Source organism: Populus euphratica, unplaced genomic scaffold (genome assembly GCF_000495115.2).
Source record: "Populus euphratica unplaced genomic scaffold, PopEup_1.0 scaffold427.1, whole genome shotgun sequence".
NCBI lineage: Eukaryota > Viridiplantae > Streptophyta > Magnoliopsida > Malpighiales > Salicaceae > Populus > Populus euphratica.
In genome coordinates, this window is record NW_011500079.1 from 48,786 (window position 1) to 60,947 (window position 12,162).

The window sequence follows — 12,162 nt, forward strand, 5'->3', positions numbered from 1 at the left end:
TATTTTTATTTATAATTTTTTTAATTTATATATAATTTATTAGGTAGATTTACACTTTAAAATGCATTTTATCATCAATTTTTACTATTTTAATTTTTTAAGATAGGATTTTATATAATTATTTTTATGAAAAAAATCTCAAATTTTATCTAATTATCTTGATAGTTATTCAATAAATGCACATAATCCTTTAACAAATCATTCAAGAATTATGGACGCATTATAAAAATAATGGAAGAATTATATATATATATATATAAAATTTACAATTTACATGTGAAAAAAAGTCAGCTTAAAAACAAGTTCTACATTCCCCGTCGTACAGTCCCCGCCCTCTCATCAGAAACCTTGCCGTAATCAACTAAAAAACTAAGGCCATTGGCATTAAGTTCAACCAGACCCCACACATCACCGTCAAGCCAGACCTTAAATCCATCGCCACGTACACCCACACCCCCCTTAAAAACCCGCCATTTGCCCTTTTCTTTTCAAAATCTTTCAAAAAAAGCTCAAAACCCCATCTCTCTCTCTCTCTCTGCAACCAAAACCCTAGAAAATTCCACTACACTCGCCTCCACCATGCACCCGCACTCATACACCGTCGATTCCCTTTCCAAATGCCAAGACCTTGCCTCATCCATCCTCTCCTCCTCCACTCCTCCTCAGATCTCATCCATCTGCGCCTCCATCGACTCTTTCTTGCACTCTCACTCCCCCGATCAATCCCGTAACTTCTTCTACTTCGCCTTCCCTGCTCTAATCTGCAAGCTCTACGGCTTCGATGACTCAACGTCGCCGCCCAGCAAACAATCTAGCGCGGGTGGATGGCTCGACATTATCCACCTAGCAAACGACCCCGCTTTAACTTCTAGGGTTTTCAACGTCCTCTCTCCGAACAGCCTACTTTTCCAATCAATCTTCGCCGTTGATCGTCAATCTTTAGTCAAATACGTGTTCCCAATCGAACGGTTGCCGGAGTGGGCTCGGTTTTTGCTATCAGGCGAAAAAGATTGTCAGGTTTTAAACAATCTTTGCCCTCTTTTTAAAGATAAAATAAAAGGAGATTCGATTAAAGGAGGAGGATCGTTATATTATCAAGTACAATTAAATGTATTTGAATTTTTCATGTTCTGGTTCGCTTATTACCCTGTTTGTAAAGGAAATAGCGATAATTTGAAAAGTTCAGCAACTGAAAGACCCAAAAAGTTCAAATTAGAGAATTGGACATCTTCCATTCCGTGTTTTTCACATCCAAAACATGGAAACGAGCGAAATGTGGAGGGCAATGATGGTCTTTATATGCGGCTATTGTATGCATATTTGCGTGCGTTTGTGCCTATTTGTGATTTGAATTCACACCAGCCTTATCGTGGTTCGCTTTTGCATTATGGGTATGGAAATGATGGGTCAGTTTTGTATAGAGCGGAGTTTTTTGTTAATGTGTTGATGAATTATTGGTTGGTTGATAGTGATTTCTCGCCGTTGAATGTTAATGTTTGCAAGTCATGGGGTTTGTCCTTTAAGTTGAGGTTGGTTCCAAGGGAGACCCCGCCGACACCAAATTTAGGTGAGGTGGTGAAGTTGTTGGTTAAGTATTTGAATTTGAGTGCGAGTGCAGTGAAAGAAGGGATTGAACATTTTGGGAATCCATCTTGGAGTAGGGTTTCTTCTGAGAAATCAAAGGAATTGGCTGCATCCATCAATAGCCCAATGCACGTGGTTGGTCCATGGAATGCTTGGATTCAGAGGCCGGCGTATAGGTTTATTTTGAGGTCATTTCTATTTTGTCCTGTGGGGACTTCAATTAAGAATGCTTCACAGGTGTTTTCTGTGTGGGTTACTTATTTGGAACCGTGGAAGATTGGTTTGGATGATTTTGCAGAGCTTGATGCCATCGTAGACGGGTCAGGGAATGATGTGAAGAAGGAAGGTGAGAAGAATGTAGAATGTGGGTATTCTTCTTCATGGCAGGGCTATGTACTGTCCAATTATCTGTACTACAGTTCGTTGGTTATGCATTTTATTGGGTTTGCACACAAGTTTCTTCACACTGATCCTGAAATGATAGTCCAGATGGTATTGAAGGTTTGTCACTACAAAATAAGCCATTTCCCTGGGGGTTAATGCTTTTCAGAATTTGTGTTTCCTTTCCATCTTTATTCTGGTTAATTTTCTTTCAGCGTGTTTCCTGCTTTCTATGGTAAATCAATTTAGAGATGATTAGGAATGCTTGGTTTTGGACTTGACCATGATTTTCGTTTGTGTTAATGTTCATCTCGCACAGGGTTCTCACATGGGCTTATATGATCATTTATTATTCTTTCTCTGAGCTACTTGATATTCCTGCCTGTTAATTGTCAGCCTTTCCTTTTCTGGGATTTTTTTTGGTTGGGGGGCTATGACCAGAGCTAGGATAGCTTCCGTAACTTTATGTACTCTTTCTCTGTTATATATTATATGTAATTTTGGGTTGTTACTCAGGATTTGAAATATCTCAGATTAATTTGCATCATTTCAAATCAGCATTCAAGTCTAGCTTGCAAAATATTTGTAGTAGATTTCATGTACACTTTGTTGGACATGCACAGATGATGTTACATGTCACTTGTTTCATGTTTAGCCATCATTTCTTGACTATACAAACCCCAATGCATTAATTGAGCAGTATTTCATCTTGGGTTTTAGTATCCATGGAGTGACGGACCAGTTTTATCCCATAATTCTCTTCTGCTCTGCACTTTAGACAGGAGCTTTCATGTTTATAGGTTTTAGTCAGATGCTGATGGAGTCTCGTGACTCTGTCAGTGAAAAGAAACAAATAAGCTTCAGGATAAGGCACATGTACTGAGTTCTCTGGAGTTCTGCTGTTGATTAAAACTTTTTAGAAGGTTCAAGGCTTTACCTGGTGCTGGAAGTTACCTCCAGTGATCAGAAATGTAGTATTTGAGCATAAGCAGTGTCTTGATGGCTTGATGATGAATTTGTATTCACACGTGATCCAGTCTAGTGAAGGTTGGTTAGTCTTCATTGCAGCACTGGCCTATACTTGTAGAATTTTCCTCAATAAGCTGAACTTAGAACTTATTGTAAGATGATCTGTTTGTCATAAACAGAAAGTCATTTTGAGCGTAATTAATCATTATTCTTTTTGTTTAGAACTGGGGAAACAAAAGTTGCTGTTCTATTTTTAGTAGATATATTTTGTAGTCGAAAAAGTGTGTAAATTATATACAAAAAAATAATAATTTGTTCAAGCATTCAAGAATTGGAGCTTTTGCATGTTTACAATACTATCATGCGAGTATTAGCTGCATAATCACTTATCTTCATTGGAGATTTAGTGCAGATTGTTTTGCTTTAACTTTTACCATTTTATTTAATTCATGCCTTGTGATTTCAGGTGATAAAAATCCTGACATCATCTAAAGAGTTGACTGATCTTATAAAGAATGTTGATACTGCTTTTCATTCGCAACAAGCTGGGTCTGGCAAATCAATGCTTAGCAGTTTATATGGATATATACCTTTAATTCGTGAACAGTTGCAGGTAGATTCATCCCTCTCCCTTTCTCTCTGCTCTGGTTTCATTTTTCTAATGTTGTGTTGAGACCAAACAATCGAGGCACTGGCCTTGCAAGAAGTTTTTAATATTGAACCAAACGATCCTGTCTTTTTTAGTTCTTTATTGTTGATATCTTTAAAGTGTTTCTTGTAATCTCAATGATTGTACTTTATGAAATTCATGGTCTTGAGTTTTTTCCAACTACCTTTATCTGGTGCTAGGATTGGGAAGATGGTTTATGTGAGAGTGATGCTGATGGTTCTTTCCTGCATGAGAATTGGAACAAAGATTTAAGGCTCTTTGGTGATGGAGAAGATGGTGGGCAACAGCTACTCCAGGTTTCTATAGCTGTTATTTATGAATTTGTATTTGTGTTGGGTACATTGATCTCCCTTCTGACTATGGATCAGGATCTCAGTTGTTGGTTATGATGTTATTATTGCAGTTGTTCATATTGCGTGCTGAAGCTGAGTTGCAAGCCAACTCTGGTGATAATCTTGCATGCAACCTTCAGTGTATAGATTCATTAAAGTTGCAGGTAAGATGTATTTTTGGTGGCCATACTGTGAAACAGATCTCATTTATGCCAGAAGTAAAACATGTGCAATCACGGGATGAAATATTTAAGCCCAGAAGAGTTTTCAACGATGCATCGCACAATGTTAAATACAAGGGTGACTGGATGAAGCGCCCCATTTCTGATGATGAGGTAGCATGGCTGGCAAAATTTCTTGTATGGCTATCAAGTTGGCTAAACGAGAATCTTGGGCTATATCAAGCAGAGAGAAGCAATGGTGATCCTAAATTGTCATATGTGGAGCCTCCAAGTGATGCAGGAAATGTGTGTGGATCCACAGAAATCATGAAGATGACATTATGTGCTGTTTGTTCTTGGTTTTTGATGTCGGGTGCTATGGTAGTGAGGCTAATGAGAAAGCATGGTGCAAGGGTGAACCTCAGGATGTTAGCATCAAAGAAGATTGTGACGGTTTTGCTCGCATGTTCTGTATTCAGTATATTGAAGAGAGTTTTTGGAACAAGTTAAGTGTAGATAAGAGTGAAGGATACATGGATTGACAGAAGTATAAACCATAAGGATAACATACTAATATAGAGAAAAGAAAAAAAGATGCAAAGGTGTTTTTCCTGTTCTTGCAATGGTTGTTGCATTGAGTTTTTCGTTTGTCCTCTGGCCCTCTTGTAATTAAGCATGATTTTTCGGCAGTGTGAAAAATGTTTCAGGCCTTGCTTCTCTCTTGAATTTTCTTTCTGGCTTATCTGCTCATGTATGCAGCACCGCAGTATCAACGATCTTTGTTCCACGCTTTGTTCATCTTATAGTTCTGTCTAATGACTGAATCCCATGGTGCTTAGCTTTTAGCTTTTTAGGCACGGTTCTTAAAAACATCAGGTAAAATTCACCGTCAAATATAGTACTAGATGCATCTCCTGTTAAAGGTTTTTTGATGGTTGCAAGGTTATTTATGCTCAACTTATGAGATTGAGGGTAGTGTGGCGAGTTCTTGAAACCTTGGTTAAAAAAAAAGGGTTACAGTTTGAAGGGGGTTTTATTTTTTGTCAGGTTCCTAAAATGTTAAAAGAATTGGCCAGTGGTTAGGAGCCTTGTTGTTGCGGGCGATGAAGGCATAACGAGGACAGGAGGCTGTGATTTGCCCCCGTTCAGCAGGATCAAATTAAAGAAATCGTTAACAGTTACATTTTAAACCAAAACTCAACTTTTATCATAATTGTTTTCCCCTGATCAAAAAAACCATGATGATCAAACTTTTCTTGTCAAATAAAATTCCGACACTGATAATTTTGGTTGTAAAAATTGTGACAATACACTATTTAACAAGTTGACTAGAATTTACTTTATTTATTTTATTTCTTTAATTTTTTTATTTAGATATACTAAGTTTGACAATATGATACTAAAATAATTTTCATATAATTTAATTTAAAATATGGTCCAGAGGAGGTTTTAAGTTTAACTGTTAACACTAAAGGTTCCAGAGGAGGTTTTAAGTTTAACTGTTAAATAATAATACTAAAACAATTTCTACTGTTTAAGTATTATTTTTTTACATAAAACAAACTTAAGCATAGTGCCGGAAATAACCTGTAAATGCTACTTGATATGCAAACAATGCCATTGCATAAAAAAATCTAAGAATGGAGAGAGTTCAATCAATATATATATATATATATCCAGTTGCTTAATGATTGGACCGGGATCAATGCCTTTTGGGTTTTATAGGCCTTTTATGATGGGGAACTGAACGGGTCCGTTACTGGGTTGAATGCCTTGTAAAACGGGCAAGGCCCATTTTTCCATTAGAAACACGATGTCGTTGCGTCCTTCTTTTTATCTTTTTTCGGTTTCCTTTGAAAGGAGACGGCAGTGTCGCAGCCGCCCGCCCTCTCTACGAGCAAGCGAAAGGCTCTTCCCAACACGTCGAAATTTAATACTACAGCCAATAAAACAATGACACGTCATCTTTATGCCGCGTGTCATGCATCCGGCATGAAACTCCCATCACTTATAAAACCCGTTTGGTATGGCGTAGAAAAATATAAAATTAATATTTTTTAAAATTTATTTTCAAATTTATATATAAAAATAATTTTAACATTTTAAAATATATTTTTAAAACACCAAAGCAGATCGAATTTCCCAGCAGGCCACCGAATTGCCTGCCTCTCGCATTGAATTGCTTCTAAGTCTCGAATGCAAATCTACAGAAATCGAAGTACTTTTTCGTAATTCAACATTTTCCCTATTTAGCTCACCAACAACAAAAACTTAAACTTAAACCCCCTTTTTATTAATACTATTATTTTTTTCTAAGATTTTTTAGAAAGAAAAAGAATCGTTCAATTTCGCCGTGACTCTGTTTCTATTAATTTCTTAGATTAGATTAGTTTTTGTGTATGTGAAAGTGAATGGAATCATTTTGTGTGATCTCCATAAGATAATTAAACGACTTAGTTTTCTTTCATTCTCGATCTCTCTCAGTCTGCTTCTGTAATCCTAGCGTCTCCATGGCTGCACCTTTCTTCTCTACTCCGTTTCAACCTTACGTTTATCAGGTACACAATTTCTCTCTGTTTTCACAACTACGTGTATATAATTGGTTGCTTAGGTCAACGAATAAAAACTAAATTGATGGATGTTGAATTTAGGGTTTTAGTATGGTTTGGTGTTTGATCCGTTTCCTCATTGAGTAGTGTAAGTGAGTTTGTTACTCAATTTGATATAAATGTGATCTATGTTTCCTAATGGAACAAGATTTTGTGTATGTTGGGATTTTTTTTATAGATATAGAATTAAGGAATGTTGTGGAATTGGCATCGCTTAATTTTAAATGGGTTTGTCTTACATTTTGAGTTTCTCGCCTCCTCAGCAAACATTGATCAGAAATCTAGTCATGTAAACTCTTCTTCCTGTGGTTCTTGCTAGCTCAGTCTTCGATTTTCTTAGGAATTAAGTTTGGTTCTTCATTGGCTAGTGCCTACATCAATATGAATATAAAGATTGTGTAATCAGAATGGATGAGGAGGGAGCTATTGGATGAAGATATAAGAAGAATGTGCTGAAGAATACAATAAAATAGGAATGATTAATATGGCTAATAAAAGGAAAATAAAATGTGATTTGAACAGAGGTTGTTCGAGTTTGTACCATGTGGAAAATGTTATGAACCTTTTATTTTAGGAAGTCCTCCTGTGGTGTAATGTTTTAAACTGATTTTAATGGATAATATATGAATGAAATTTCACCATACAATTTATATCATTGATTATTAGTATAGATTGAAACCAATGTGCGGTGGTGTTAGTCCACCATATGCTATGTTTGGGATATTTGCTTTAGTTGTTTCCACTTGTTTTCTTTAGGAGAGCAACAAAATTGACTTGTGTTGATACATGGTTTATTTGCTAGTCCTGTGGATATCAGTTGCTCTGGTTTGGTATCATCAGTTCTGTCCTCTTTTGAAGTCTAGTTTGATATGAGGATCACCAATTTATATTGCCTCCTTTGTTGTTGAGTGTCTATATTTGATTTGCTAATATTACATACACTGCGTAATCTCATGATGGGGGATAATGTGATGCAGAATCATCAAGATGCTGTGATACCTTTCCAGATTTTTGGGGGTGAAGCTCAAGTAGTTCAGGTGTGTGTGATAATTATCTCTTGCTATATGCCACTCCTTTTTGCTTCCCTGCTTTAAATTTCTTCTTTGGTATTGATTTGTGAATCCATCAGATTATGTTGAAGCCGCAAGAAAAAGTTATTGCAAAACCAGGTAACGTGATCAAAACACTGTTTTCTTTATGGCTTGTACAATTCTGTGTTAGCTTTGCAGCTGACTGATATTTTATATTTTATTTGTTTTTATCTTCTGCACTTAAATGATTAAACACCCCTTTCATTCACTATTACTATGCTGCGTGGAACTAACATCCAGGTAAACTGCAGGCTCCATGTGCTTCATGTCTGGGTCAATTGAAATGGAGAATGTTTTTATCCATGAAAATGAAGTAGGTGTCTGGCAGTGGTTTTTTGGCAAGGCTGTTACCAGTGTAGGCTTCCACAATCCTGGGCCCAGTGATGGATTTGTTGGAATTGCTGCACCTTCTCTTGCAAGAATCCTCCCGGTTTGTCCTTCCAACTGTCAAGTTCTGAGATGCCTTTTTTTTTTTTTTATCTTGTGTTGTAAAGCTCATGATCCTGAATTTTGATTTAATATGATTAGCCATTGGTTTGTAATTTGTCTGGTCTGGTGTTTATTTGTTCTGCAGATTGACTTGGCAAAGTTTGGAGGAGAGATTTTATGCCAGGTAAAGCTAATTCACACTTTTGTTTGTGTCCCTGGTTTTGCTGATAATAATCTTGTCTTCTAATGGTATTGGACATCTTGCAAATGAAAAATCATGTATACTCAACTCTTCTACTATTATATGATTTTCAAAGTGAAAGTATGTCCTTTTCTCCTTACTTTTTTACCTGCTGCAAATTTATTAGTTTTGAAATTGTTGCGTAGCCAGATGCATTCCTTTGTTCCGTCAGTGATGTGAAGGTCAGCAACACAGTAGATCAGAGGGCACGTAATGTCATGCCTAGTATAGAGGTGAGATTATGTTGGTTGTCAGAGCACTCTCCACACTGACGGTTCAGTTTTGTCCGTTTGCCTTTGTTGACTGGCTGTCATGGCCCTTCAAGCGGATTTTTTTTCGTTTTTTCAACCTGTCTATATGTGTTCTTTCCTCAAGTCTTCCGATTTATTTATTTGACGGGGATATTGATGCTTCTCTAGGGATTTTTAAGGCAGAAACTAACTGGACAGGGACTTGCATTTATTCTTGCTGGAGGAACTGGTATGTATTTTCTGACATCTTAGGAACTATTAAGACACATAAAAGTATGGGTCTTCCCTCAATTCTACTCTATGCATTTGGATCAGGAACAGCTAGCCTCTTAGGCATATCTCTGTGGGTTGGAATATCTTGGCAGGCTTCAGTGTCAGGCCATGCTTGTTTCCAATACCCGCTCACTTGTTTCCTTTCTGTTCTTCTCTTTATCATGTCATTTTCCTCTTTCACTGCTTTAACCCTTTTGTGCTTGATCTTTGATTATATATACTTTTTTCATGAATGCGTTTACTGTTGTTTCCTTTTTGTCACACTAGTTTCTGGATCCATCCCGTTTTGCATTGACCCTGGCAGCTTTATGGTTTTCATTTTTGCTAGTTGCACAGAAAGTCCTTGAGGTGGGTGAGGTATTAACTGTTGATGTGTCTTGCATTGCCGCCCTTAATACCACTGTCAATGTTCAAATCAAGTACAATGGGCCTGTGAGACGGGCAGTCTTTGGGGTTAGTCGCACTTTTTTATGGATTTCACTGTCTATCTCTAATGTCATTTTTTTGTTTACTTTAGTCTTAGCTTCTTGAAGCCCCTTATTTTTAATGACGCAGCAGACTTCCTTCTTCATACTGTGCTTGTCATTCAATCATAGTAATTAGTTAGTACTCAAGGCTTCTTGCCTAATGTGATATTGTTAGTTGGCTGAGTTAGCTGCATTACACTGTCGGCATATGTCAGGTTAATCCTGAACAGAAAACAGATAAAATTTGACTTTGACCATGCCATGAGGTCCTTTTCATGTCTTGGTAGCAGCAACATGTAACAATGCAGGACTTTTGTCATTTTTCATTTAGGAAACAGACTCGCAAATTTGCTGTAATTTTTATCTGACATCAAGCGCCCCAGGTTACCCTTCTCTGTTTCTGCACAATGACACCCAAGTGCTCATTTTCAGGGACCCACAAACCACAATACAGAATAATGAATTAATGTAGACATTGCTTCTTTGTTTGTGAAAAACACCCGGCATTGCTTGAATTAGATAATTAACATTTTGAAACAATTGGCTGTTCTTAACCTTGTCTTTGAAATTGCAGGGTGACAATTTAGTAACAGCCACTCTAACAGGACCAGGCATCGTCTTTATCCAAAGTTTGCCCTTCCGACGGTTTTCCCAGCGCATTGCTAGGTAACAATCATTTTGCAGCATGGCTACAGAATTCTGATTTGCTTTCTTATATCCAATGAAAGTTGTTACTGAGCAACGATTGTATATTCAGTTTTTTTTGTTTTTTGTCCGTTCTCTCCATTTGAGGTTTATAAAAGTTATTTGTTCTCCATTGCAATTGACAGGGCAGTGACATCCCCAAACATGAGAGATAATCCAAAGTTCTTTGTGCAGATTGCGATTTTCTTCTTTCTGGCGTATGTTGTGATTGTATCTTCATTAATCTTGACCGATGTATGAACTCTTCCTTTACTTTCTTTTCATTTTTTTTTTAATTAAACCCCACATTATAGCCCTTGATCAAGCGTGTTGCTGCAGTTTATTTAATTTGAATATAATCAGATCAATAGAAACAAGGGGTTTGAATGGGTCTTCTTGGATTTGTATATTCTGTTCGTTATGTTTCTTGATCCGAGGGAAAAACATGCACTTGGACTTCATGGTGATCGCCCTTGTATCTCAAGAGATTGTTATGGCAGTCACTGACTTTTACCTTGACTTTGACTTTGTCGCATTGCTTTACACTTCCCCCAAAGGTTTTTTCAACGGGAAAACACGGGGACTTTGTGTCTGCCGCTTTATTTTTGTTGTGGGGTGGTGGATCCATCGGTTAATATCTTTAAGATGATTGTGTTTGAAAATAACTTTGCGAGTTAAACCTTGAGAAACTTTGTGTATTAAATCAAATCAAATTTACATAAAAATGAAAAAAATAATTAGTGGGATGTTATTAGGATCCATAATCAATATATCGAACAAAAATGATAGAAATTTAAGATCTTTGGCTAGAAATGCAGCTCATAACATCTAACAAGTGGTTGATATTAAAAGAAAAAAAGGCATATTATAATACGGCCTGTTAAAGCTTCTTAAAAATTAAGAATTTAGAAAATTAAATATGATTAGAAAAATTAGATTGAAGTAGGGGGGAAAAAAAATAAACTCAAGGAAAATACCCTATTAGGTTGAAGTAGGGGGAAAAAAAAATAAACTCAAGGAAAATACCCTAACCATCCTTTCCTGTATAGCACTCATTCCATGCATACTTGAATATGCCCGCAACGTTGATGCATAATTTATGTTTTTGAGACAGTGATCTAAAAAGAGAGAATTATATTAACGAGTTGCATGTCATTTTCCACGGTTCTAATAAAATAAAACAAATTAGGTTATTCATGTATTTTGTTGCTTTAAAAATAAAATTTAAGTAGACGATTTTGTCGATTCAAATTGAAATCATCACGTGCATTGTGCATGACTGTTAATTATAATAGAAATAATCATATAAAATCTAATCTTAATTTTAATTTGAATGATAACAAAGAATTGAGAGGTTGATTGGTACCAGGTAAAATTACTTTCACCCTCTTAACATTTGAAGTGGTTTCACTTTTTCTCCGCTGTTTTAAATTTATATTTTATATATTTGGGTTAATACAGGATTTAAATTTTAATGAAAAAATAAAAATATCCTCTTATATAATCTAACCCCAAAGAAGGGAACGACATATCAATCCATTGTACATGAATTTCAATTTTGATTTTCGATTCTCCCTCTCCACAATCTTCTCTTCCTCTTCATAAACTAAAAACCATACACAAATTAGAACAACCTCTTCTCTTTGTAATTGATCTGTTTTTCTCTTCTCTTTGTAATCAATTTCTTTTCTATTCTTTAATGAAATTCTTTTCTCACCCAAAAGTTACCAAAAATCAAGTATGAGATTCAACCTGAAAAATAGTTTTACAAATCGAGATGTCAAGATTAACACCAATGACTTTTTTTTGTTAAATATTGATAATGTTGAATTATGTATAAAAACCTATCATTTCAATTCATTTCATCAAAAATACTAAATTTTTGTACACAAATCTCATCAATCCTGAACTAGCTAAACCCTAGCATATGAATTTTTTTTGTTCAAACACAATATTTAGGATCTTCAACATTTTTTGCAATTTATAAATGAATTATTTTTTTTCAAAGACGGTAAAAAAA

General features: G+C 35.9%; 2 protein-coding genes across 2 annotated transcripts; both read left to right on the forward strand.

Moving 5' to 3' along the window:
- Positions 1-484: 484 nt before the first annotated feature.
- Positions 485-4,900, forward strand: LOC105108727 (sphingomyelin phosphodiesterase). The gene is made up of 4 exons (XM_011003150.1): positions 485-2,085; positions 3,401-3,547; positions 3,784-3,900; positions 4,008-4,900. Exons 1-4 carry the CDS (start codon positions 580-582, stop codon positions 4,605-4,607), a joined length of 2,370 nt encoding a protein of 789 aa, XP_011001452.1. The 5' UTR covers positions 485-579; the 3' UTR covers positions 4,608-4,900.
- Positions 4,901-6,232: 1,332 nt separating this feature from the next.
- Positions 6,233-10,541, forward strand: LOC105108728 (Tryptophan RNA-binding attenuator protein-like protein). The gene is made up of 10 exons (XM_011003151.1): positions 6,233-6,655; positions 7,684-7,743; positions 7,836-7,875; positions 8,049-8,227; positions 8,372-8,410; positions 8,614-8,700; positions 8,887-8,947; positions 9,320-9,444; positions 10,033-10,124; positions 10,289-10,541. The coding sequence occupies exons 1-10, from the start codon at positions 6,608-6,610 to the stop codon at positions 10,401-10,403; spliced, it is 846 nt and encodes a 281-aa protein (XP_011001453.1). The 5' UTR covers positions 6,233-6,607; the 3' UTR covers positions 10,404-10,541.
- The last annotated feature ends 1,621 nt before the right edge of the window (positions 10,542-12,162 follow it).